At 40.7% G+C, this 22,073-nt stretch overlaps 4 protein-coding genes across 5 annotated transcripts; 2 read left to right on the forward strand and 2 right to left on the reverse strand.

The window, feature by feature from the left end:
- The first annotated feature begins 251 nt into the window (after positions 1-251).
- LOC115023814 (receptor-type tyrosine-protein phosphatase eta) lies at positions 252-5,066 on the forward strand. 2 transcript variants are annotated; one of them, XM_029455073.1, is made up of 12 exons: positions 252-453; positions 530-611; positions 1,075-1,163; positions 1,396-1,843; positions 1,983-2,231; positions 2,349-2,600; positions 2,921-3,044; positions 3,263-3,405; positions 3,516-3,767; positions 3,968-4,234; positions 4,401-4,498; positions 4,672-5,066. In XM_029455073.1, the coding sequence occupies exons 2-12, from the start codon at positions 563-565 to the stop codon at positions 4,753-4,755; spliced, it is 2,055 nt and encodes a 684-aa protein (XP_029310933.1). In that variant the 5' UTR covers positions 252-453; positions 530-562; the 3' UTR covers positions 4,756-5,066. The 2 variants fall into 2 exon arrangements, with proteins under 2 accessions (XP_029310933.1, XP_029310934.1); XM_029455074.1 differs by having other exon boundaries at positions 3,266-3,405.
- A 724-nt stretch (positions 5,067-5,790) lies between these two features.
- On the forward strand, positions 5,791-9,108 carry LOC115023422 (natural killer cells antigen CD94-like). Its single transcript, XM_029454375.1, has 6 exons — positions 5,791-5,954; positions 6,491-6,592; positions 6,801-6,929; positions 7,003-7,163; positions 7,226-7,350; positions 8,717-9,108. Exons 1-6 carry the CDS (start codon positions 5,906-5,908, stop codon positions 8,832-8,834), a joined length of 684 nt encoding a protein of 227 aa, XP_029310235.1. The 5' UTR covers positions 5,791-5,905; the 3' UTR covers positions 8,835-9,108.
- LOC115023992 (zinc-binding protein A33) lies at positions 9,102-12,590 on the reverse strand. The gene is made up of 11 exons (XM_029455363.1): positions 12,420-12,590; positions 12,140-12,189; positions 11,813-11,961; positions 11,616-11,714; positions 11,536-11,540; positions 11,109-11,244; positions 10,901-11,023; positions 10,672-10,800; positions 10,136-10,214; positions 10,010-10,036; positions 9,102-9,894 (listed from the first exon to the last, which is right to left on the reverse strand). Exons 2-11 carry the CDS (start codon positions 12,171-12,173, stop codon positions 9,347-9,349), a joined length of 1,329 nt encoding a protein of 442 aa, XP_029311223.1. The 5' UTR covers positions 12,174-12,189; positions 12,420-12,590; the 3' UTR covers positions 9,102-9,346.
- Positions 12,591-13,530: 940 nt separating this feature from the next.
- capgb (capping protein (actin filament), gelsolin-like b) lies at positions 13,531-21,758 on the reverse strand. Its single transcript, XM_029454927.1, has 10 exons — positions 21,740-21,758; positions 20,828-20,862; positions 17,547-17,740; positions 16,312-16,466; positions 15,377-15,535; positions 15,053-15,202; positions 14,576-14,662; positions 14,355-14,487; positions 14,007-14,098; positions 13,531-13,838 (listed from the first exon to the last, which is right to left on the reverse strand). Exons 3-10 carry the CDS (start codon positions 17,737-17,739, stop codon positions 13,776-13,778), a joined length of 1,032 nt encoding a protein of 343 aa, XP_029310787.1. The 5' UTR covers position 17,740; positions 20,828-20,862; positions 21,740-21,758; the 3' UTR covers positions 13,531-13,775.
- Positions 21,759-22,073: the final 315 nt, after the last annotated feature.

Consider the following 22,073-nt stretch of genomic DNA (forward strand, 5'->3'; position numbering starts at 1 on the left):
TTTTTTATAGATTCTTTTGGGAACTTAGTTTTGTATAAGAGGTTTATCTTTCTATAATTTTCATTATTTGTTCATGGCTTTTTTTTTGTACTGATTTGCATTTTGTTACTCAAAAGCTTTAAGCCAAAATAAATGCTTAACGCAATACTGTTGTTGTCGTCTTTTATACAACATGCATCAATGTTTTTTCTGTTTTTGCATGTCTGCTTCTGCTTCCCCCCCCCCCCCCCCCCCCCCCCGTCTCTCTCTTTTCTTCCTTGTTGGTAGCCTATTTTGCCTTTCAGGAACATGGATGCAAAACCAGGAGCCTTTATCTTCTTATTACCTGGCTTGTGTTTCCAGTCAAATGTGCTGCTTGTTACCTGTTTACCTTTCACGTTACGGTTGTGTCTCGTGCTGAGATCATTTCCTTCTGCTCAGAGAAGCAGGTGACAGGATGCGTCTGTAGCCTGGGTGAGTAGAGAGACGTGTACAGTATCGGATTGAGTTAGTTTTAAATGTATTTAATTTGGTTCCTACTTTTCTTTAGATTTTATATTACAGTACTTAATCTGGGACCAACATGGGAACCCTATCTCTCAAAGATAAAGTCTGTGGCTTAATTTATTTGGGTAAGTATTATTATTATTATTATTATTATTATTATTATTATTGTAAAATACAGTGCAGCATTTTTATTAAGAAAAAGCTTTAATTTGCAGCTAATTATTATTGTCTATTAATCTAAATGTCTATTACAATTTCAAATTTAGCTTTAAAAGTTATCCCAGAACCCCAAAAAAATATTTATAATATAAATATAATATTTATTTATTGAATAATATTTTTTTGAATAATTGATTGATCTGAAATTATTTATTATTATTTGTTTTCAAGCATAAAACGGCAAACATGCTCTCAAATATTTATGATTTGGTTGTTTTTCCATTTTTGCACCGTAATAAATTGAGTGTATTTAAATGTTGGTTGGACAAAACAAGCAATTTAAAGATCTGTACGATCGGATCAGTGCCTCCCTCCTTGGAAACCTGTGTCAACAAACAACCCGTCTTCTGTCGGTGTGTTTGCCTTCAGTTCTGGTGTTGGCGAGCAGCAATGCAGAGCGAGAATACTTCCCTAATTTGAGCCCACTCACCTGGGAGGCGGCCAGGGAGAACTGCCAGGTACAATATGAAGCTCAGAAAGACCTTCTGTATGATGGTGTACAATGGAGCCTGTGTAATATGTTAAATGATGTCTATCAATATTACATCTCAGAATAAAGTGTAAAGCTGCCGTTGTGTTCAGAGCTAGCTATACAAACAAAAGCATCTTGATATCGCAGTACGAGATGATCGGGCTTTATCACATCTACTGTAAAATATTAATATGTTGTCGCCTTTTTCATCCTGTCAGGTCTGTTTCAAAGACCTGGTGACAGTGACTGCTGAAAACACCCAAACGCTCTCCCAGTTACTCACTTCTGACTGCTGGATCGGCCTCCGCAAAAACTTCTCCTTCACCAGCAACTCCGTCAGCAACTCCAGTATGTACTGGTCCTTCTGGGCCAATGGGGAACCCCTCGTGTTCCAGAACTGGTACCCTGGCTGGCCAGTACTCAAATCCTCCTTCCTAAATAGATACTCCTGCAAATGCCCAGCAACGGCAGCTTCAGCAACGGCAGCTCCAACAACGCTACCTCCAACAACGGCAGCTCCAACAACGCTACCTCCAACAACGGCAGCGATAGTTGTTCCCGAGACTGATGAGAACTACATTGAAGACTCTTGTGTGGCCATGCTCAGCTTTGGGGCTTGGGTTGAAAAGAACTGCTTGGCTCTTCTGCCTTCCATATGTTATGAAGGTAGGACTCACTTAAAGCCCCTTTGTTGTTGACCCCGTCATTTTAAATCTTACACAGTCCATAACTACTAACGATGACTTGTGACCCGTATCAGCACTGCACTGGTTATTAACAATGTTCCTCTTATTTCTAACTGCAGAACGTTTCTTTGGCCAAGTCATCGTGACTAACAAGACCTCTGAGAGCGCCAATCTCACTTGGCAACCCGGGCCTGATAACATCACACATTACCGCGTAGAGGTCAAATTCGGCACAGAACTGACACTAAACACCAACAGTTTGACCCATGACCTTGTCAACCTGACTGCAGGCACCCTCTACTCAGTCCAGGTGTTCCCTGTTAAGTGTATGAGAGACCTGAACCCGCAGGAGGTCACCTTCTACACCAGTGAGTTTGACTGCATTACATTTACATTGATTTCCAGCCTGTTAGCTTCAAAAGCTACACGACTTAGTTGTAAGAGCCTTAGTGATAACACCTGATTATATCTTTCCTTTCGTTCAGCACCGAACAAAGTGGAACGCCTCACAGCCGCCAACGTGACGGAAACCTCCATCTTCCTGGACTGGGAGAAACCAGCTGGAAACTCTGGTTTCTATCGTATCGAGATGCAGGATGGGAAGCAGATTCAGAGTACTAGCGAGGGTTTAGAAGTCGCCGCTTTGACACCCGGAAACCTTTACACGTTCACTGTCCTCACAGGAGTCGGGGACAATCGCACATGGAGCGAAGAATCCACCGTCGCACAATACACCAGTGAGTTTACATCTCGTAAGACTTTACACGAATATAAAGATCACGGTGGCTGATGTGTTGCATCTTTCTCTACAGACTTTTAAAATGTTGTTATTTTTTTACCTTTTATTTGGTAGAGAGCGTTTCAACAGGAAGTACACAGTATGAATGAGGCCAGTGTTTCATAAAATTCAAATTAGCAAAGAGCCACATCTGACCTGAACAGTGACACCTGTGTGTGTGTGTGTGTGTGTGTGTGTGTGTGTGTGTGTGTGTGTGTGTGTGTGTGTGTGTGTGTGTGTGTGTGTGTGTGTGTGTGTGTCTCTCTCTCTCTCTTTCAGGGCCCGTGGCAGTGTCCGACCTAAGGGTGACTGAGTATACCTTCTCCTCGCTGCTGCTTGCATGGGTGCTACCCGAGGGAAAGGCCTCGTCTTTCAGGGTTATGGCTGTGATGGACAGTAATTCGTATGTATAGATCGATTGTCCGGAATGTACTCGCTTTATTTACTTTTAAGTATATTTACCGTTTGTTTTTAGCCTTGGCTCTAGAGATGGTAAAGTCAGCCTATCGGTCGGTCCACCACTTTGGTCGAGACGATCATTCATGGTGCCCGAATGATTGTCAGATGTACCGTTGTCTCTGACAGCAGCCGTTTGAATCAATGAACCGTTTCTCTTCCTAGCAGCGTATTGTTTGATAAGGAGGTGAACCAAACGGAAGTAAACGTAACGGGCCTGCCAATGGGCACCAAGATAACCCTCACCGTGACAGCACTGGCCAATGACTCTCTCGAGGGAGCCAATGTGACCGTCGTCAACTACACTGGTAACTCTGGGCGAATGTTTTAGCTTCTGGCCACAGTGAAATCCATGATTTACACAAAGCTGTCCTGCTGTGTTGAATGTTACTATGTTGACGTTGTGACTCCTGCATAGCTCCTGGACCAATTTCAAACTTGACTGTGGTCGCAACATACGACTCCCTCGATGTCACATGGTCATCTGGGGACAATTCTGTGTCTTTCAATGTCGAGCTCCAGTTGGATGGCAAAAATGTACAAACGCACAACCAAACAGAAACCGCAAAGTACTTTGATAATCTGAAGACGGCCGCCAACTACACAGTGATCGTCTTCCCCTTCATCGCACACGTCAAAGGCTCGTCAGTGGCAAGATACAGATTCACGAGTGAGTCGCTTTGGCCCTTTTGTTTTGTAGTTTCTCCATTTGTGTATTTAAGATTTGGCGACACCTGTGGTTACTACTGGTAACAATCCTTTTGTGTGTGTGTGTGTGTGTGTGTGACAATGACAATGAATGAATACTACTATATAAAGAAGTTACTTGTGATGTAATGTAACTTGTAATGACGACCATGTTTTTTTCAGAGCCGTCTCCACCTACTGATGTCAGAGTCGTTTATTCCAATAAAAACCAAATCACAGTCCAGTGGAGCGCCCCTCAAAACATAGCAACAGCCAGCTACGCCGTCAGCATCAACTCCAGCTTCTGGAGCTACACCTTGTTGTCTCATGTGCACAACATAACCAGTTACACGGTTAGGCACTTGCATTCAGGCACCAAGTACGACTTTAGGGTGCAAACGATGGCCGACCAAGAGCTAAGCGCCCCAGCAACTCATTCACATTTTACAGGTGAGTCTGAAAATAAATCTTTTCTGGTGCATTCAAGGAAACTCCGACATTTGAGCTTTGAGATTCAGCCAACAAACGATAAGCAAACATGATTTTTGAGAAAAAAACACAAACATTTCGGCAGGATAACCATCATATCTCACAATCTGTTTCTTTTCTTCTCCAGAATCAGAGAAAAGGGAAATCGGTCTGTCTATGATGTGCTCTTCTGCTAAACCTCTTTTCTGTGATAGTAAAGTCACAAGGGAATATGTTTTAAATCAGGTATGTCAATTAACCACATGGACAAAAAAGAAAAGTACACTTAAGAAGCAAAAGGTAGTTTTATTCCACAAAATTATTCTCAATTAAAACAGACTAAAAGTGCAGCAGTTATTTGGAGTGCATGTGATCAGTGTATGTCCATGAACGGCTTGTGTTTGTGTGTTTTGTTGCAGTTGAGAGCACATTTATACAAAGTGTTGGGCGACAACATCGTCTGGAAACTTGAGAAGCAGGAAACTGAAAACCAAGGAGCATAAGAAACATAACGTTGTTGTTTTTTCCTTTATATCGGTGTTGTTGGAGGTATTTTAAACGGAAGTGTTTTCTGTCTAAGGTTTGCTGTTTTGCTTTTTACTGCTGCTCAGGACATTACATATTAAGCCACACTGTTATATTTAGTGAAAAGAATTGAGACGTTTTGTCTTTTGTGATTTTAAATCTATTTACAAGTTATATTTTAATTTGCAAAAGAAATGCAACAACAAAAAACTAAACTATATTAATACTCAAATGTATTTTATGCTTTTGCTGATTTCCTCTTTTTAATTCTTTTCATATATGTTTTTCACCAGGAAACTTTTTATATATATATATATATATATATAATATAATAAATATATATATATATATATATATATATATATATATATATATATATATATAATATAATAAATATATATATATATATATATATATATATATATATATATAAATGTATATAAATTATATATATATATATATATATATATATACATTTTATATATGTATATATATATATATAAATGTTATATATATATATATAATTTATATACATTTTATATATATATATATATATATATATATCAATTGTGTATATATATATATATATATATAATTGTGTATATATATATATATATATATATACATTTTCCTGGCAGATATGGGCTTCCAAATATGTGTGTAATTAACCAGAATTGTTTTTGTAAGTTGATTTTTGTGACTTCAGTGAAATTGAAACTAATGTATCGTGTTCCAGCGCTCAATAAAGTTTTCCTGCTCATCACAGCAATGTTATTTTAAGTCTTCATAGAATAGAGTATATAATACTTAACTAATAACAATGTCTGTGTAAGGTTTACTACAATTGTACGCCTTCCTTAAATAACATTTATGATATACTATAGTTAAATAAATTGCACTCCTCCCTTCTAAGCTGTCGGTACACCCTGCCAACTTCCTCTGTCAACAATTAATTTAGGGCTCAGAATATTAATTTTGAGTTCCCATGTTGAAGAAAACGGACGTGATATGAGGAAGGGGCGGCACATTTCGTTCCACTAAGTTCCCAAAAGGGAGAAGGTGTAAAAATGAGTCGACAAGCATGAGAAACGGTCAAACGTGAGAGAAGAAAGAGCATCGAACGGCTGCATGGATCTGAGAAACCAAGAGGATGATGGTAAAAGAGACACACCTGCAGGTTAGTGTACAAAGAGCATCTCGTACTAGAGATATTGGATATAACCCACTACTACAAAATATGAAAGTAAACCTGGAGAAGTGGGAGTAGATCAAACCTTCATTATAGGTCAACAATAGAAATGTGCAGAAATAGCTACATATAAGGGATGTGGCAGAGAATAAAGCAGATATTGAGCATAAATTGTGTTTTCACCATTAAATCCTATCAAAGTGCTCCTGATATAACAAACCCAGTTGTATTGCTTTCTGTTAATGTGAAAATGATATAGCAGAGGGACGTTGGACAAGAAACTGAGTGCGATAAATGATCTAAAATTGTGGCAAATGTGTGAAAGAAGATACTGCGTACTATCACACAATGAAGTTGTTAAACAATCATTTGGTTTTTAAATGTAAAAGTGAAATAGCAACATTCCTACAGCATCTTCTGAATGTATGCTTCAGTAAGTCTAAATAGATTAAGCCTGGAAACAATAATATATGTACAAAAGCGTTCATCCTTATCTGTATATGTTTTTATTTTTACCACCACAGATTCAGGATGCTGTCAAATGTGCCAGCTGACAACTCGTGTGGCGGTTGCTACAGCAACAGCAGTTCTGGTCATAGGACTTATTTTGTATTTGGTATTATTTGGTGAGTATAAAAATAAGATGACACATTTAATATACGTTTATCCCATTTCTGCCTGACTAGAATAAAGAAGACATTTCGACATGTATTAATAACACCTGCTGCCATACTGCAGTGAACACCTGAATCTTTATTATTTCTGGGGCTACAACATCTATTTCCTGTTACTACCACACTTGTATTCTTGAAATGAAACTAATTAATTTGTCAGTGACGTGGACGGGAGCACTAGACGTGGATCAGAACTCCAACACTTTGGGAGATGAGCTGATGGAGCAACTGCAGCAGTGCCAAAGAGAGCGCCATGATGTGAACCTGATGCTGCACACTGTCACTCAAGGTGATTAACATGCTCCTCTCTTGACACCCTGCACATGCTGCGCTTCATCACCAATCCTCCCTGCTGTGTGTAGACTCCAGGTGCAGTGTGTGTCCAGGCGGCTGGCAGTGGTGGAGGAGTCACTGCTACTTGTTTTCAGTGGGACTGCATGAAAATCGTCCGTGGAAGGAGAGCGCAGAGTTCTGCGTGCAGCACAACAGCAGCCTGGCCGTCATCAAAGACTCTGCAGAGATGGTAGGAGAACATCAGGTAGCATTGATGTAACAACACGGATATAAATGTCTCTTCCTCCTCAGGGATTTATCCAAGGTGCGATGAGGAAGTTCCCTCACTTGCCCTTCCTGTGGGTGGGACTGACAGACGCTAAGCAGGAGGGTCAGTGGCTGTGGTGGGATGGGGCGGACATCCAGCACTACATGCGGTAAGTCCAGATCGACTGGCCCACAGCTGACAGGACACACGTTTTTTTTTAATACAGGATTGAATAATAGAAAAAGAGATGGAGATAAATAGGAGAATATTCTGTAGGTCAGCATTTATGGAAACAATGAAGATGCTCTTGATGTATTTGTGGAGCAGCACGATCGGTGAATTTTAAAGCATCATTTTGATAACATGCAGCTCAGACTGTGATGAAACTAAATATGCTTATTGATTTCAGCAAGTGATCAAGAAATGCAAATACATATTTGTGGATCTATTATCGAAAAGATAATTGAGAAAAATTAATTAAAAATAATTGTGAAGACACGGTGGAGAGAAATCATTTTATTTATTTTGTTACAACAGCGTCCAAATCAGGTAAAACACAAAAACAAAATACAACTAATAATATGAACAAAGAAATGGTTATGCTTTATTGTATGGGTTTGTAATGAATATTTTCTTAGTAGGTTTCCTGGATAGAACTTCTTAATTTGGTACTATTTTTGTTGGGATTAAGTTGAATTCCTACGTTTCTTGAAAGTAGTGCTCCATTTAAATATTTAAATATTAAATATTGTTCTTCATACTGTATATGTTGAATTTTATTCTTGTCTGTAAGCAAATTTGACATTGCAGGTTTAGCTGACCTGTTGTGCAATGACTTAATGTATACACATTGAACACTGTATTTATCTAAATTAGTATTAAATTACATCATTCTTACCAGGAAACTTCAGAGAATATTCTTAAGAAATGACTGACCTGTAAAATAACTAAAATATTATTGAATAAAAGCTGAGACTAAAGACCAAAAGTAGGTCCATATTCTTTAACTCTTATTTATATATAAATATAAATATAAATATATAAATATAAATATATATATATAAATATAATATAAATATATATATAATATAAATATATATATATATTATATATTATATTTTTATATATATATATATATATATATATATATTTAGTTATATATATATATATATATTTATATTTATATTATATTTATATTTATATTATATATATATATTAGTTATATATACAATGAGTAACAGGCTTTAGCTCGAGTAGATATTGATAGAAAACACACTTCTGACCTATATTTGTGTATTTCTTTGAATAATAACGCACAAACTTCATACATTTGAATTAAATTGGCTTTCATTACAACAATATAGTACATACATTTATACACTGACATACAACTGATAGTATCTGTCTACATGTAAGTACATACATCAATCATCACTGTGTGTGTGTGTGTGTGTGTGTGTGTGTGTGTGTGTGTGTGTGTGTGTGTGTGTGTGTGTGTGTGTGTGTGTGTGTGTGTGTGTGTGTGTGTGTTGAAGGGTGACAGTGGAGTGGGATGATGATCACAGGGACTGTGCGGACCTGAGGGGAGGCAGTCGTCTCTTCGCCGCCAGCTGTGAGGCGTATGGACCCTGGGTCTGTAAGAGAGGCTCCTGACACATCTTATATTTCTTTTATACCACAGATTTGATATTGCTACAGAATTTGGCAACCCCACTTCAGCTGCACCATGTCATGTGAAGTTATCTATTGTCTTAAATGATAAAGTCAGAGATGTGAAATGTTTATTATGTGCATTTCTGAAAGTGCATTATAAAGTGCATGCATGTACGGTATGTAGATGCAGAATGTGTTCACACTTTCATGTCTACACATAAATAAGAATATTGTAGAAATGTGTGCCGTTTTTAAATAAATACTTTATACTTACTCAACGTTGAGTTTTCAACATTTTTTGTTTGTCATCTTCTAATCTCCACTTATATCATGAGGTTTTAGAGTGTCATCTGTTCACAATATCATCAGCACTTTGATATAGTTCAGTCTTTGTGCCTTACACTGTGTTTAACTGAAGCTTAAGAGATTTTAAATTCATCTTCAAGGGGAGAATATTTAAAGCATAGCGTGTATATAGTTTTGAAAGTCAGAGCTTGTGCTTTTCAATGGATTCAAAATGAATGCTCCAAAGATTCCCTCTCAGTGTTTTCATGCTGGATCGTCATGACTGTGCGACCATCCATCGGGGCGAACAGAGGGTACAGCTTCCCTCGGAAGCTTCCAGTGAAGGTGTGGATGTGGGACTTTGTTTCTGCGTTGTAGAAGGAGATCTGGCCCTCTTCGTAGTCTAAGTAGATCCCGACACGTTTGGGCACAAGGCTGATGGGCAGTTGAGTTTCCGGCTTGGTGCAGATGTAGAACTGGTTGGTGCTGCGCCACAGGACCCAGTAGCCCTGCCCTGGGGTCATGGGGAACCGGCCGAGACGCTTGGAGTCGGCGGTGGTCAATCCCATGCGCCAGTAGCCATTTTTGGATATGTCCACTTCCCAGTAGTGGCGGCCGCTGCTGTAGCCCTCCCAGCCCAGCACGCAGGGCCAGCTGTCGAAGCGTTGGGAGCTGTAAGGCAGGTCGGACTCCAAGAGGTCCTCTTGGACCGCACGCTGGTTCTCTGACAGCCGCAGCCAGGGGTGGTTAGTCATGGGGTCCAGAATCACATCAGCTGTTAGGGAAAAAGAGAAGAAGCACAAATGAGCTTGTCGTCCGATGAATGTGAGGTTTGCTTTTTCTCTGTTCTGTGCGAGATGAGATGAAGATGAAGAGTAAGTTGATGTTACCTGCTGCACTGCAAATCCAACTCCAGACTGAAAATAGAGACACAGACATTATATCAGAGTCGGTATAATACAATAATAGTACTTTAATTTTAAAGCTAAGATTAAGATGATTTTAAAAACGCTCACCTAAGTTGGGGATGTATCTCGGGATCCCTGCTTTCCAGGTCCGTTGTTTTGCCAGTAACCATAACTGCGGAATCATTTTCTAAAATAGAAAAGCAGAGAAACAAAATGAAGACATGTGTACAATGTTCCCTGTTCGTGTTTGGCTGCGACACCACTGGCTTTATGAGATCACTAATGCAAAATGGCAAGCTTCCACTTTTTTATAAGTTCATTAACCCTAAATGAAATCCTTAAAGGTTGCATAAAAAGAGCAAAGGGCAGTTTCACTGTTACGAGTAGCAGAAAGTCCTTTGACGTCATCCAGCGATGATAGTAAAGATTCTGCAGATAAGCTCTCAGTTATCAAGGACATTTATTGTTGCAATTTTCCAGGGCGGAGGTGGATCAGAGTCATAGTGACTGTATTGAGCACAGTTCACACGTTACATAAAGTTAGTCCTATCTGCGTTCCAACAATCGGATTAAATGTTTATCCTTGAATTCATTTCACATGTCACATGTCCACATGTTATGGTAGAAACGTGTTTGTTCCTCACCGTGCTGTCGTCTTTGAGCAGAGACCAGGTGATGAACTCCAGCAGCGGCAGCAGGTTGACCAGCCGCTTCTTCTTCAGGCCCAGCAGACGCAACACTTTGCCCAGCTCGTCGCTCTGCACGCCACAGTTCTGCGAACACAAACGTTCAATGGTTTGCTGGCATCACAGTAAGAACACTAAAAAACCTTTCCATACATTTCTTTTGTTGGTTGTAAGTTCAGCACCTCACCTCAGTCGCCGTCTGCAGCTCCTTTGCCCAGTCCATGATCCTCATTTGTTTCTCCTCGTTGGTGTCCTCTTCTTTACTTTTAGTGTCTTCTCTCTCGGACGCACAGGGCGTCTCCTTCATCAGCTAAAGACACAAAACCAGTAAGTTAAGATTGATATTACAAAGATTTTGCAGTGACAGTATGGTGCTTTCTCGTGTGTGTTCTTACCTTGTTCACATGGTGGAGTTCGTCAGCCCACTCCAGGATCAGTTTCCTGCTCTCCTCTAGACTGCGCTCAGTACGCCGGTCTGAGTCCTGGGCTTCTTTCTTACTGGTGCCCTCCTCTGGATCAGTCACTGGTGTGCTAAAACACAACCCCCACGCAACGTCAGACACCCAACGTAATGATATACAATCAGCTACAGTTCGTATCGGCGATAAATACGCCACATGTGGGACTTTTTTCATATACAGATGTCTAAAGAGTCAGGTTAAAGTTACTTGAACCCCTTTCTTTTCACCCCGGAGCTGGCAAACAACAAGCCTCCATATTAGAAAGAAAATGTCCCTCAAGTCTACAATTAACGTGCAAGACATTCAAGCACTCACGCTTTTTTGTATTGTATTAATTTAGTTCTTCGCCCTCTGAATTTACGACTCCTGTTAATGAGTAATAACATTAATATGAGTCTGCTGAGCCGCTCTGATATGTTCCTTCCTTCTCTCATGTCCTACCTTGCAGACTCGGTCCACTTGCTTCTTCCAGTGATGGATGAACTGCACACACTCCTGCAGGCTGCGTAGATCCTTCAGGCCGTTCTGACGATGATGTTGCTTGAAGAAACACAACAGGTCACATTTAAATAAATAAAAAAGCAAAACAGAAGTCACTGAAAAAAGAATATAAATGAGAAAGAAATGTTTCAATGTACCTGTGAGGGTTTGCTGAGGTTGTTGGCGCTGGCGGGTCTACTGGGGGCCGAGCTGTGAATCTGGACGTCTTCCTCGGGCAGGGTCCAGCGTACAGCCCCGATGGAGCTGCTCTGGGTGGTGCTGCTGTCACCCTTTAGTATGTTCACTCCTACAATCAACATCATTTGAGCCTCAGTTAAAATTCACACGGCTGATTTCCAGGAAGAAAATCAATGTAACAGAGTATTGATACTGAACAAATGGGATTATTAATGAGCCTTTCAGAGTCACAACCGAAGGCTTTAACCTCTGAGTGATATACTGTAAGCATTGATTGAATTACATACTTTTAGAAGATTTGAGAATACTCTTCCTCTCCATGGTGGCGTGCTCACTCCTGCGGAATACAATGTTTAGTGACCGGTAATGAAAGAAGTAAAAGCAGCAGGTTTGTGATAATAATAAGTCTGTACTGTTGAATATTTACCACATAGATAAAAGTATAACAATGCAAAATAATTATTCTGAAATAGTGTAAACATCTTAAATTCAGTAGCAAATATGGCAGACGTTAGACATACACAGTGTATTGTTTTTAACCTATGCTGACATTCATCATGTACATACCGTTTGTCTGAGGGAGTGGTGGTGCAGGAGTGGTGCAGCTCTGCTGGTGGAGAAGACTGCACTGCCACTGCTCTCCAATCAACCTACCTGTTCCTCTGCATCTCCCTGATCTTTGGACCTTTTTATTTATGGCCTCTGAGGTGGCAAGAGAATCTCTCTGACGGGAAATCCTAACGGCTTCCCGGCAGCTGCTGAAGGGTTAACAAAAGGGCAAGAAGGAGTGATTTCTTTATCACGGTTATATGTCTCTGGATATCACTTAGAATCACGCACATGCTTTCATTTTGTTGGGGTGTTACTAATGTCTTTTATATATATATATATATATATATATATATATATATATATATATATATATATATATAGTGGCAGCTGAGATAAAATTGGCAAAAATAGACAAACTTATAATTTCTTTTTTATATTGAAAGAAACTAATTTGATCACAAAAGCAAGTGAACCCTATTCATAAACCATATTTGCAATGTTTGACCTAGAAACCCTCTTTGACGCACACACAGTGTATTGAAAGTATCTTTCAAACAACATGATTGCGATGCAAGAAAATTAAAAAAATGACTCAGCTAAAAAACACCTAGTCACCCACTTACTTCCTGGTTGTGAAACGCATTGCATCATGGTCCTACCCTACATCATCGCCCTGCCCTCTTGACCTGCAGTCATCTAATAGGATCTGCATCACAGTATTTATTGCCTGCAAACCTTCCCGAGTATATGCAGGTGTAAGGCAAGTCTAAATAATAATATATATTAAATAATAAAAAAACACAATAAAACTCTAATTATTAAGATTTGATGGGGCATGGATTTGAAATCTAATTATATATCATTAACAATAATACTTAATTAATTAACATTAATGTAGAATTTAAAGAACTTATTAAGAACACGTGTACTAGTGATGTACAAATGTTTATTCAGATTATTAGTGTCTGTGGCGTAATGCCTTAGCGCCTTTATGTGCGGAGGCGTGGCCAAGTGACCTTTTTGACAGGAAAGAGAAAAACCAAAATCACTTCCTCTACATTTATTTATTAGATGCAGATAAATCTGTGACACTAGAACAAATGTAAAAAAAAAAAAACCAAACTCATTTCCTTTATAATCTTTATAACTTCAACAGAAGAAACTTGTTTGCATTTATAAAAGTGGCATCACATTTCTTATTCTAACAAATTTCAAAAAGAGCTACAGTGTGCTTTGTCAGCGCAGCACCTTACAAATATGTACATACAAGTAATTGCATATAAAAAAAATATTTTGCATCAGATGCTGTCGGTTTTCAGATATACAGCTTCTTCTTCTTCTTCTTCTTCGTGTGATTCTTTCCCAAATGTTTTAGTTCCACTTGAAGAACTGCTTGAAAATGATGGTCTCCTTCCCCTGTGGCAAAATCTCCACCTGCAGCACAAGACAGACACTTTTACTGCCTGTTGTATACGTAATGAAGTCACAGTGGTGCTCCACTATATAATCCTTTACAATCATAACAAGCTGCAGCGATAATAACTTTTACAGTAAGTGTGATACAAGCGTCTTTCCTTTTTAGTAAAGACTTCTGAGCAGTACCTGTGTTTTCATCCTGGGGTACTTCATTTGTTCGATGAAGTTATCCGCCATCTGCAGGGCTTCCTGCTTCTCCTCTGCATTTGCTCCGTTACCTGACAGCCAATCAATGACTCACATTAGTACGGGCAGATGTGTACATATACATGTTGCTCATTTCTCCAAAATTGGATTTTTAGATGGACAATTTCATTTGTTTGTAGATCTTTAGCATCTTCTGTTTCCACAATGCTCATTAAAATTTGATCCAATTAGATACCGAATATCGCTGGCAAGTAACGCCTATCACTTTCCTCGGGGTGCATTTCAGGCGCTAGTTTGCTGGTTCGGGGTCAAGTAGTATTTCCTCACCTTTCCAGACGAAGATCTTTCCGTTGGCGCCATTGTCCAGAATGAAGCAGTCGTCACGAACCAGCAGATCCTTGGCAAGCGGGACTTTCTCCGACACTTTGGTGATCGTCATGGAACCCGTCGCGTCAGACACCTATGGAGTAAATGTACACAGTTTTATGCTTAGATGTGAAACGGGAGTTGCATCGGCGCGGGACTAGAAGCTTTGCAGGTGAAGTTACCTTGTAGAGGGAGGCAGAGTTAGAAACGTCCGCTTTGCAGTCCTCTTCTGGTGTGCTTTCTGCCAGCTGTGGCATCTGTCCCAGGACCTGCTCAGCAACAACACAGGAAGCTCAGAAACCAGAAAAAGAGCCAAAGTCTTTTTCCCCCCAACATCAACCGCAGATTTAAATCATTTTTGACGTTTGAACTGGAAAGCATCATTAAAAAAAGAAAAGAATGTTCTTATTTGCCTTCTTATTGAGAGTTGGATTTGAAGATTGACACCACTCTTACGTCTGTACTCTAATGATGAATAAGCATAACTGGAATCTAAAAAAAGAATCTGCCGACCAGCACATCTAAGGCTCCCTAATGAACATTTCTTATCAAAGTCCTAGCAAGAAAGTGCATTTCCTAAAATGTCACGCTCTATTTGATTCATGCCCTCTATAAGCAATCAATTCTTAATCAGCCTATATAATAATATGTGCATTTACCTTCAGCATCTCCTCCGGCTCGTCCCCCTCGCTGCTGTCCACAATTCGGGCTTTACCGTGTCTGTCCGTGTCACGGATCAGCGAGGCGATCTCACGCACCTTCTGCTTCTCGAAGACGTTGGCCTGCGACCCGATCCACGACACAATGATCTGGAGGGCAACGAAACAGCACGAGATCACAACAACGGCGGAAAATGTCATCGCGATTCACCTCGTGCAAGGTGCAGATTTTGATTCACAACAAACTTTATTTTGGATTGAAGCAGCATTTCTGAGTTGATGGGGTCAAGCAGACCGCTGGATTTAGAGTGCGCGTGTCCTCACCTCTCCAAGGTCGAGGATGAAGCAGTCCCCTTTGTTGAAGCTGCTCCAGGATAGCTCCACCTCCTTGGCACGGATGTTGCGTTTCCCTTTGATCTGGTACAACCTCTGCACCGTCCCAGAGCCCTGAGGCCTCCTGAAGCCTGAGTCCACACCGCCCACCTGCGAGAGATATTCATGGCATATTCATAAAAAAGAAAAAAAGAAAAAAGGCATTGTGGTTTTTATATTTATTTTGCACGTTATTTGTCCTGCTGGGAAGATGTCAGCTTTAACATCCTCGTTTGTTTTAACGAGCTCGACTTGGCGCCCAAACAAATCGCGGGTGCTGTAAAATGATAAAAGGGATTTATCCAGTAGTAAAAAGATACGAGATAAAGAAGGAGAGATGCGTGTAAAGGCGGTTTTTACATTCAGTTTCTCATTTAAACTTATTCCAATTACTGAGCAAGTTTATTGACCTTGCAAGTGAATTAAAAATGTCAAAGCATCTTGCATGTGAATAGGTTTAATGTTCAATTGGTACACATCCGATTGAACAATTCCAATTAATTGCTAAAGTGAAAGCACAGCTGCAGATCTGCCAACGTGCAAACATGTAAAATGTGTCTACAAGCAATTCAGCTTTTTAAAGAATTACATTTCTGATCATGCATTTTTATTTCACTCTTTTCAAAATGCCATTTCTCTTGTTCTCATTGTTATGTTGTTGCTGTGAAGCACTTTGGGCTGCAATGCTTGTATGAAAGGTGCTATACAAATAAAGCTTATTATTATTATTTATAATATTTTTAAATATGCATTTCTTAATTCCCTTTTATGTCTTACAAAAACGTTAAAGAATATTAAATGAATGTGATAGAGATATTTGTAGTGTAGATTTCTCTCACATTTCAATGGCGTTTAAAGCATGTGAATATGCACAGTCCCTTCCTCACCTTGTAGCTGACCCCTCTGGGGAAGAGAGCCATGAACTCTGGGGACTCGTAGCCCTGGACCTGCCTGTGCTGAACGGGGTCACCGCTCAGAAAGTTGTCCAGCTGTGTGGCCAGCATGGCACACGCCACCTGCTCGTCCCGAGACGACTTCTCACCTGCAACGGAGAAAGTATTTGTAAGAGAGAAGAGAACACGACACATGTAGGCAACATTTAGGCTAATGACCTTGCATTACTTTTTTTCATGTCCACGTCCAAAAGGCCAGTTGTGAGGTGGGGTCATGTTGTCAAATAAAACATGAAAGTGAAGGCCATAAGTAGAGCTGAAGAATAGAGCAGCAGGGTCAGAGAAAGGAAAGAAAATAGATTTTCTGCAGAGGCTAGAACACGTGAGAAAGAGAGATGCGAGAAAGCGTTACGAAGCGAAAGATGTCACAATATGGAGGAACAAAGAGCTGCTGACAGAGGTGATCGGTCATCGAAACAAGGAGATGAGAAGCAAACAAGAGTGCCGGCCAGCAGACGCACAAAGACAACACGGGGGTCATCGATTGTAAACAAGAGGAGGAGGGAGGCTTCGTAGAGACACATGCTCGAGCACAGAGAGCCCTTTCCATGCTGTGACAATCAGCTTAGTGTTACCTAAGCACCGGATACATGCTGGAAACAACAGCCACATTTGAGTACTGCAACGGTCCTCCTGCATTTTTAATGGGCCCCCGCTCCAAAACCATCCCAGTTTCCCTCTGGACTTCTTTCTCTCTCTCTCATCATCCCTCCATCCAGCCTCTCTCATCACACAATGATGCAGCAGGTCAGCGCAGTGTCTCATGTGTCATCACCGTTCGTAGGAGTGTTATTAGCTTTTCCAGCAGGATTAGGTGTGTAGTAAGCTCTGGACAATGGTAGAAACTCATTTCAGTGTTAAAAAGGCCTCGACTCGTGTCTCTCCTGGCTTCCTAAAGAACAAAAGACCTCCCTGCTCCGACGAGCAGCAAAGTTGTCCCTCATCTCCTGATGAAGACGGGAGTTTTTTTGCAGAATATCAGTATGTGAAGTATTATGTTGCATTGCATGCTGTCGTGTACACATATGTCTTTTAACCTGTGTTGTGCTTTGATGTTGCACTGGAAGCTTTTTGAGTGTGCAAAGAGCTTTAGTCAGATTGCATAGATCCAGGCTACATACAGGTAACCCCACTGTGTTGTGCCTGGAAGAGACACGTTTCCCTCTCACCTATCCACATGTGAAGGTCGGCTCCCGATTGTCCACGGTTCTCCAGCACCAGATAGGAGTCCCCGTTATAAAAGGCTCCCACCTCGGAGGCATCCAGCAGCACAGTCTTCATCTTCTCAACCCTCCACACTTTGAGTCCCTCCTCCCGGACCTCGGCACCAAACTGACCCGGCGCTGCCATGAAGGAGAGCATACTGCAAGGAGAGAAGAAGAAGGAACAGTGAGGACAAACTTTGCTGCAGAGAGGGCAGAATATAGTGGGGGGAATGGACTCCAAGCAGTCACCAACAAATGATTTGACAAATCTGATTTTTATTTTACAATGGAAACCAGTAAAAAGGAACTCTTGAGTCAAACAGGAAGTGTAAATACACGGAGTTGTGTCACTGTTTCCAAACGGGTATGGATGCTTTGTGAGTAAGGAGAAGTAAAAGCAGAAGTTAAGACCACAAGATAGTGACAAATGAAGGAAGCACCAAAAATATCACGATCAGAAGACGAGTGTCCATTTTTTGACATTTAATGTTAACAGAACTTTGCCGTTCACCACACTGACTGAAATGTTCAGTTCAATGTGTTTAACGGCAAAGACCAGAGGTCAACACGGACGCTTCCAAACCGCAGTCCCTTTAAGAAAGACACAGTGGAGTGCGTGCGTGTGTGTGTGGTTGATGTAATAAGTGCCATTACGCTCAGACTTGACACAAAATGAGGGGTTGTGTTGCTGCTTAACCACCGCAGGCTTCATTACAGCACTTTTGTGAAACACAAGACGAAGCAGGCCCCACTAAAACAACAACACTAAGGTGTGGCTTTTTGCAAGCTGGATCATGTCACAGGTGAGAATGAGCCAGGTATGGATTTGGTTGAGTCACTCTAATGTACAACCTCTCTCTGTCTTATAGTTTTCTCCACCATGTCACACAGGAAGAAGACAACTAAAATGGCAAACTGGAGTTGCTTGTTGTTGGGTAGCTTAGGCCGTGTGATTAACTACAAAGCTATACCCGTCCACTGAAGAAGATAAATCTGAGTAAGTGGCCCTTTAGTCAAGATTTCTTTTGTATTTTGTATGAAGAACCATTTCTTTTCAGTTTGATTGAATAATAGATTAATTTACTTCAGCACTAGATGATTAATTGGTTTTGTAAAATCCAGTATTTCATTCTAAGATATCCGATACAATATAATACAGTGTAGTGTTTGCAGTTTCGTGCTTCTACGGACATTTCAACCTCATCAAACCCTTGTTGCAGCTACACCCAGGTGCTTCTGCTAAGGTTTCCAGGCTTTATGGGGGTTGTTACATTTTCAAATTACACATCCATATTAACATCGAGGATTTAAAATAAACATGCATTTACGACACTGTTTTCTTTCCTAGAAAGATTATTTTTAGATAAGTGAGCAGTTTATTTTTCAATTTAGCTGCCAGACGGCGCCAGGCAGCAGCCATAACTGATAAAGATAAAAACAATTAGCTTTATTATAGGGATTAGAGTCAACTGAGGACACTGATCCACCATGCACTGCTGCCAACTATCCAATATCATCTGTTAAAAATGACTCAGTAGGCAGATACAGATGAAACTAGCGGTGTTACTGGTCAGTCAAACAGTAGCAGCAGCTACGCCCCTTTACAGTTTTCAGTTTTACGACTCAAGTCCCTCTCCCCTCCTGATATAATCAGCTTTTACAACTCATTTTGATAAACTGATCAATTAAAAAAAGGTGTGGTTTACGCACCACAACAACAAGACAGAGAAAATACTTGAACGCATGTAATGGAAGAGTAGAGGAGGGAAGGGATGAAAAGAGAGAAAGGGCCTGAAGCAACACATGCAGGCGCCCCGAGTTAAGGTTACAATGCTTGGACAGCGGCTCCGAGAGTAAGTAACGAGGGGGGGGGGGGGGAAGGCCCGATCCACTTAACTGTAAGCTCTCCTCTGGTACCTCCGGCATGCTGTCTAACTCCGGCTCCATTCTGCGTGTCCACTGAGGTGTGAGCGACCCGGTGTGTGTGCGTGAGGTTGTGAGGGATCGACAGGTCTTGTGAGGAGGAGTGTTTGCGCTCACCTGGCCTGGTTAGCTTATATGTGGGATGTAACTGGAGCCGGTGTGATGAAAGCCTACCTGCGGCCTGTGGATAGGATGCCGTGTGGGGGGGAAAGCAGAGTCGGGTTCCTGGTTCCTGGCTAAAGCTAAACACCAAGTGGATAATTACGGAGAGAGCAAACTGCTGGCTCCTCCATCTTTCCACTCTTCCCTTTTCCTCCGACTCCAGCTCTTCCTCCCGCCTCCCTTGACCCCTAATCCACATAAATGACTCTTTAAATTGATTTATTTTATAGTAATTCATAGTCACACCCCCAGGCTTCTTGGTTTAAACAATTAAAAATAATAATTAAATCTTAATCCAATCATTTAATAAGTGAAGGATACATTGAAAGTCTTAATGATGTTACAAAAGAGAAGACCAGGGAGACGTTAAAAGATGGACACGGGCCCTTTTGGCACCTTTTGGTCTGATGAGGTGGAGGAGACATGCAGATCAGAGGGGGTTTAGATGGAGACACAAGGTCACAGATAGGCTACAGGGGTCACTAACTTCATCAGCCATTCATGCGTTGATAACCAGGCAGAAATATGAGAACAGACAAAATGCAGGCAAACAGAGCAGCGGACGCGGAGAGAGCAATCTGTCAATTGATGCAGAGTGTATACAGTGTGTGTGTGTGTGTGTGTGTGTGTGTGTGTGCGCATTCTAGTGTGTTAATGGCTGCGTGCACTATATATGTTTATGAGATTAGGAGACTGAAATCAAGACAGGGGACCTGAGAATATGAATGTGAAGCTGTAGGAAAACCTACTCTGAATGCCAAGCTGACTTTTCTAAACTAAGTCACAAGATCTGAGGCTGTTACTGCTTTGATACCCCACCCTAACTTTAAGGAAGTGAGACACGGACACACTGGGAGAAGGTTGGGTTTTCCGCACTGATAACAGAAAAGGTGGAGCAGAGAATGAGCAAAGGGTTTAAATGGAAAGATGGATGTGAGAGAAACTAGAGTCTAGCTGAAGTCAAACTAAAGCCTTCATTGTCCCGTTGTGAGATTCCTCAGCTGCTTTCAGGGGAAGGAATGTGATGAGCAAACAGGGAAATAAGTGTGTGGGAGGAAGAAATTGAAAAAAATAAGCTTCAGGGAAAAAGACAAGAGAGGAAAATAAGTGAAAAGCATATTTTGTGCAGCAAAAAATAAAGTTCATGCTAAAAAACTTACCTTGGAGAGTGAGTTGGCGGTGGGACACAACACGTCTGGGCAGAGAGTGGAGAGAAAAGCAGTCATGCACGGATGTGTCTCTAAACACACACACAGATTCTTGTCTCTCTCACACACACAAGTTATTTCCTGCCTCTGGCAGTTTAAGACCAGCCCTCTGACTCGACCACAAAAGAAGCAAAAAAAAGTGTGGAAACTTGTGGAGAGAGAAATGCAAACTAGGCCCTTCTTGACAAAATCATTGGCCATCTGATTGAACGGCCATCTTTCAACGTGATTCAATACTTGGAATTCCATTAAACTTTCTTTCTTACACAAATCACAAAAGAAAGTCTAAATCCATAGCATACTAAAATGCCTATAGATTCATTTTCTTGTACATACATTTAACACAAATGTTTTAAAAATATAAATATAAACTCTCCTAAGAACTGCCCTCTCATTAATGACTCATCACAATCTCCACAGTTAGTAAATATCACCACAGCGACCGATCCAGACACACCTAGAAGTCATATACATGGATTCCCTAGAAGTGTAGGAAGCATAAAGCAACCTCAGCTATGACGGAGTGAAACCTCTGATTCATCACCATAAAGGATCCACTTATAGAGCAGAGCAAAGATCACGGTCTGACTGGAAGGTAAATGCACTACGTACCACTGAATCAACTGGATGACATTGGTGAATTCAAATTTAAAAACAAGAAAATACCCAAACTTTCTGCACATGACATCTATAATATAATTGGTGGAGCAGCTATGGGTGATGGGTTTGAGTATTTCACGCAGTGTACATTTCATATAGCGTTACTAAAGAGCTGGAACAAGCACAATATACTGTCACACAGAGTGCAATGAGATGAATTAGGGGGTTATTGATTATATCCGTCACTCGAACAGCTCTACCTACCTCCCAACGCGTCTGTGTCACATGGGAGAGCCGTGTCTTCTGCTGTTTTTGGAAGTAAAATGACTGTTAGTCTGCCGAACAACCCTGCAGCCTGCTCACAAATTGATTTTAATAATGATTTTAAGGCCCTTTATGTATTTGAAATATAGGCTTAGGTCCAGTTGAGCATAGTTGGTATGTTTTCTCATCCTTTTACTTGTCACTACTGACTAGTGTAAATGTATTTCTCTATTTAAATTACTAATCCTTGATTTAAGACATGATCTTTTAGGCGTTCATTGTAGCCCTAAGGAATAAATAGTACTTGTGCAGGTGTGATTTAAATGTAACGTAT

Source organism: Cottoperca gobio, chromosome 18 (genome assembly GCF_900634415.1).
Source record: "Cottoperca gobio chromosome 18, fCotGob3.1, whole genome shotgun sequence".
NCBI classification, from domain to species: domain Eukaryota; kingdom Metazoa; phylum Chordata; class Actinopteri; order Perciformes; family Bovichtidae; genus Cottoperca; species Cottoperca gobio.